This window comes from Buceros rhinoceros, unplaced genomic scaffold, assembly GCF_000710305.1.
Source record: "Buceros rhinoceros silvestris isolate BGI_N320 unplaced genomic scaffold, ASM71030v1 scaffold26064, whole genome shotgun sequence".
In the NCBI taxonomy this organism is placed as follows: domain Eukaryota; kingdom Metazoa; phylum Chordata; class Aves; order Bucerotiformes; family Bucerotidae; genus Buceros; species Buceros rhinoceros.
This window is the reverse complement of record NW_010406928.1, coordinates 29,042-34,072: the sequence shown is the minus strand read 5'-3', so window position 1 is coordinate 34,072 and position 5,031 is coordinate 29,042. Positions and strand designations below refer to the sequence as shown.

Sequence of the window (5,031 nt, the reverse complement as noted above, 5' to 3'; positions counted from 1 at the left end):
CCCAGTCAGGAGGACAGTTGGGGCCCAAGCCACCTCCTGTCACCCTTGCAACAGTGCTCATGTCCCGTATTTTTCAGGCACACCCACATCAGAAGAAAACCAGCTCTTGGAGAAACCTTCCAGTTCATGGGAAAATCTGATATCCTGACCATTTTTGATCACATTCTGCCGGTATGGTCACAGTCCCCAGAGCTGCGAGACCGAGAGCGCTGCACCTCGGAAGGAGATCACATTGCCATGAGATTAATTAACACGCTGCCAGAACCCCTGCTGGGATTTCGGAGGCTGGATGTTGTGCCCTCCTTGGGGGTGTGCTTCAACGTGGAAAGAGGGGGAAAAAGCTGAAGCGGGAAGGCAAGCCCAAACCCTGCACTGAAATGAGAGGATGGTTGATGTCCTCGTTTTAAGAGGCATGAGCATGGTTGGAGATGCCGAACTGCACCCCTGTACCCAAACCGTCCTTACGTGGGGTGAAGAACAGAAGCCAGCTTCTTCACACCTCACCTGCCTCCAGACACGGGGGGTGATTCAATGACACATCATCGTCACCCGCTCGCTTGAGTACGACCCGCTGGGTTTTACCCAGTCCGAAGGCGGAGGGGCACAAAGCGGAGCGGTACCAAGAGCAGAAGGATTTGCGTGGTGCTGTGGCTTTTAAAAGTCGTCGCTATTTCAACGACAACCATGTTCACGGTTTGGTTTCTGCCCAAAGCTGAAGCTCTCTGCTTTGGTGCCGTACGAGTAAATAAGGGGAGGGGTATGTGCTCACCTCCCCTCTCCGAGCTGTGGGAATTGCAGAGAGAAGAGACAAAACCAGCATTCGGAGGAATTCAAGGCAATGTTTTCCCAAGTATTTTCCCTCCCAGCAGAACTTTAACATTTAGGTCTCTTTCTTAATTAGCCCAGTTATGTGGCCATTTAATTGCTTCCAGGACCGGTTCCCTCCCCTCCTGCCTGGCCTAAATATCCCTCCTGGTATGAAGAAAACATTTATTTCAGGTCAAATTATTTTTATTTTGATTATGGTGCCAGGTTTCAGGCTTATAAACACATGTGGTCACCAGCACAAGCCAAAAATTAACTAATCCGCTGCCAGAGCTGGATGATGATCCAGCACTCAGCACCACAGGCTCGATCCCCAGCTCTGCTGTTAGCCCCCAGGGACTCATGGCGTGCCCTGTGCCTCAGTTTCCCCATCTGTAAAGTGAAAGATTTGAGATCTACTGGAAAGCCCAGTCTGGACACTTGGAGTTTCCTTTGCTTTGAATCGTGAAGACCATCACACACAAACCGTTTCTACCCCATAGAAGCCAGGCTCGAGGACACGTGCAGCCACGCAGTCGCCTTGCCATTATTTCAGCTCTTCATCTGCAGTCATCCTCCTGCTTAGACAGGCATTAAAAACAGCCTGGGGGCGCACCCAGACCTGTGGGGTGTTCTCGAGCACACTTAATCCCCTTGTCCTACTGCCCAGGAGGAATTAGAATCACAGACTCAGAGATTCATTGAGGTTGGAAAAGACCTTTCAGATCATCGAGACCAACCATTACCCCTGCACAATTAGTTGGTTTTCACGGCGTTCCCATCCCGGGGAGGGCTCTGACCATGCCCCACGCCCCACCAAAGGCAAGAATGTTCACCGTAACTTGCCTAATCCTGCTCGTCCCTCGGTGCCAGTCCTCCCACGCGGAGCGCAGGCTGCCAGCGCTGCTTTTCATAACTGAAGAGCTACGAAAACCCTGGCCCTCGCACAGCTCCCGGCTTTGCTTTCTTCCCGCTCTGCTGCGGCCCCAAACCCAGCAGCGCAGCCCTGCCTCGGGGACCTGCCTGCTGCCATGGGCACCCAGACCCGGCTGGGTTTACTCCCGGCTGAGATGCTCCACGGGACACCACGAGCAGACAGCGGGACCTCGAGGCTTGAAGCAGAGCTGGGCTAGATTTTGCCTGGGGCTGGATCCCAGTTGCCGAGCTCCTCGGTGCTGGTGGGGTTGGCTGGTTGTGCTGGCAATCCCTGCGTGTTTGCAGTGGCCCTGGCCACCCAGCCTGCACCGGCTGGTGACGAGGGGATGGGAAAGGGGGTGCCCATTGCTCTTGCTGCCACTGGCACTTGGGGAGATGCTGCACCCAGGCAATCCCTTCCCCCTTCCTACAGTGTTCTTGCCTCGCAGTGTGGGGCTACGGGACCTTTTCTTTATCACACCGGTTCTTGCAGAGGATGAACCTCCCTGACTACTATTTTTGTCTAAACTCGTGCTTGAGGGCAGCTGAGTAACGCAGGGTGCTCAGGCACTGCCTCCTCGCATTGGGGGATTTTTTGACGTGGAGGACAGTAGCCAGAGAAAACACAACTATTCCTCAAGCTGAAGGTTTTCCAGGAATCTGGACTGAGCTGCTTTCGGACATACAAACAAACTATAAATGTGTGCCTGGGCTCAGCAGCCACCAGAGAGACAGAGCAGCTCTCACTCAACAAGCTTTCCGCCTTGGTCTGATGTGACGGGGAAGCTGGCTTTGCCCCACAGCATCCTCGGAGGGCCAGGAAGGTCGGTGCCGTGCCAGAAGAGCTGGTGCCACTGTCAGGCTCTGGTGCCCTGTGGGCAGGGCCAGCAGCTCACAGCTGCCCCAAGGATCCCACCTAGTGAAATATTTTGGTCAGGTCTGATACAGTAGGGACAGTGCCGGCCCTGTCCTCCAAGAGCCTCACTGGAGCCTCGAGAGAGCAGCTGAAGGACAGAGATGCTGGAAAACACTGGTTAAGCCCAGCCATAAGCGCTGCTTCAAGCCTCAAGGTCCTGCTGCCTCCTAGTCATGTCCCCTGTCCTGTATGGGGCCAGGATGCCAGGTTGGGGAGGGACCTAAGAGGGAGTCCAGGACTGTACCGTGAGCTCGAGATGGTGCTAAACCCGGATGGAAACCAAGGAGCATCTGTGGGCTCTCCAGACTGGAGGAACAGCTGCAAAAAGAGGCTTTTCAGGCCCCAGTGCAAACCTTTTATTCTCCAAACTCTGCAGAGTGGAGCAGTGGCAGCAGCCAAATCAGCTGGACGCGATGCCCCAACTGCTCGGTGCTGTGCTGGGACTGCATCCCCACCAGCGGGATCCGCTGGGGGTCTGCCCTACCTGCCACACCACCTCCGTGCCCTTTGTTTGCAAAGGCCAGCAATTAAAGAGCAGAAAATCACAAGGAGCCTTAGAAAAAGGGGGGAAAAGGCTTCGTTGGCATTTGCCGAGATAAAGTCATTAATTCTTTTAATGAGGGATCGAAGCCTGGGAGCCTGCCATGGCTGATACCTCGGGAAGGTCGCTCTCCGCTCCTCCTTTGCTCTCCTTTGTGCCCCCGTGAGCTGGCCCAGCACAAAGCCATGAGCAAAGAGGAGCAGATACTTCTGCTCTGCCCTCCCAGCACTTCTGAAACACTCCTCTTACCACGGCACAAACACCGCTCGGAGACAGTAACCATCGCATGAGCTCTCAGAATCGCCACATGACCAAAACCAGTCCCGTCCCTTTGATCTCTTCCCTTTGTTCAGCCGTGAGTGCTCCAGCAGATGCTGCTGGACCACATGTGCATCGACCATGGCTTTGCAACTCATTCAACATTCTGGTCTCATCCCGAAAGGTCTGGATGATCACCTCTGCCTCCTCCCAAGGTGCTGAGCAGCTCGTCCAGAGGGATGTGATGGGCACACTCAGCCTTGCCGGACCAAACCACTGCTCACAGCATGTGCACAACCAGCTCTGCTTGGGATTTTGGTAGCTGCGCACCCGCACAACCACGCACAGACTATCATGTTTTCACGCCAAATTGCCCAGATGCAACAAAACCCCGTGAGACGCAAACCTCCCCCTTCGCACGGCTCCTCATCAGCCTTTGCAGACATGCAAAGTGCACGTTACGCCTTGTATTTCCAAATACAGCCCCAGAAAGTGCCGTCAGAGGAGGAAATGGGGATGAGAGCCCTTGTGTTTTATCCCCGCAATCCCCAGGGCAGATGCTTCCAACACGTCTGGGATGAAGAGCAGCAGCAGCACATCGAGCTGAAAGTAGTGGGTAAGTTTTCTGGCTGGCAGCAGGTGACAGCCCACCCTGGGAGGTGGCCTGCTCCCACAGTGGGAGCTCTGGGTCTTCAGCCCCCCCATTATCTCCATCCCACACAGAGCCGGTGGCATCATTGGCTTTACAACTGTAAATTATCAATGTGGGAAACGCTGAATCGTAAAACTGCAGAAAAAAGAGATTTTATGAGAGTGACCTGGAACCGCTGCTCACACCGTCCTTCCGTGCAGCCTCTCGCTAAAGCCCAGTCACTTGGTCTTACAGGGGGAGGACTGGGGAGCAAAATCCTTCCCGACTCGCACTCCAGATCTGTTATCTGGGTTTGCACAGCAGATCGAAGAGGCAGGTTGTGCTCTGTGTTTGCAACTGAAAATGAAACACGATAACATCTCCAAGTGGAAAATTACAGGGGCTAAGAGCAAGTAAAGCCCATAGCAGTAAGAATTCGGCTCCTGCCGGAGCCAAAGCTAGGTGCCACGGGGTGCTGCCTTCACCTCACCACGACGGGCCCGGGGCTTCTCTCTCCTGAACTCAAAAACGGGGGGTTAACATATTCCTCCTTGAAAATTGTGCCAAACTGAAACAACGACACGGTGGACTCCGTGTGCAAACATCAGTACGAAACAGAAATGCGGGAATTCATTGAAGAAATCCATTTGGGGAGGAGCGGGTTTTCTGTCAGACAGAAGGATGCCCTTTCCCTAACACCCGCGTTACTCCGCACGCTGCAGACCCACCTCGGGAGGATGCTAAAGGGGTTTTAGCAAAGCAAAGAAGAGCACCACCTCGCTGCAGGGCCGGCACCTCCGCCTCTTACCTGGGTCATCTTGGCGAGGTCCAGCGAGGGCCGTTGCTCCTGAACCTCCTCCGGTCTCCGTCGCTTGACCCCGACCTTTTTGTCATTGAGGACACAGGGCTGCGAGCGGCTTCGGGAGAGCCTGCCGGCCCGTTGCCCCCACGCCGGGGTGGGGGCGG

At 54.8% G+C, this 5,031-nt stretch overlaps 1 protein-coding gene across 1 annotated transcript in view; it reads right to left on the bottom strand.

Annotated features, from left to right (window-relative positions):
- Window positions 1-4,873: 4,873 nt before the first annotated feature.
- The window catches only part of FAM53B (family with sequence similarity 53, member B), a gene marked incomplete at its 3' end in the record, with an annotated part of 11,723 nt that continues 11,565 nt past the window's right edge, over window positions 4,874-5,031 (bottom strand). Inside the window, exon 4 of the mRNA XM_010134303.1 lies at window positions 4,874-5,031. This exon is cut by the window's right edge and continues 13 nt beyond it. Within this exon, the coding sequence (XP_010132605.1) occupies window positions 4,874-5,031 (158 nt within the window).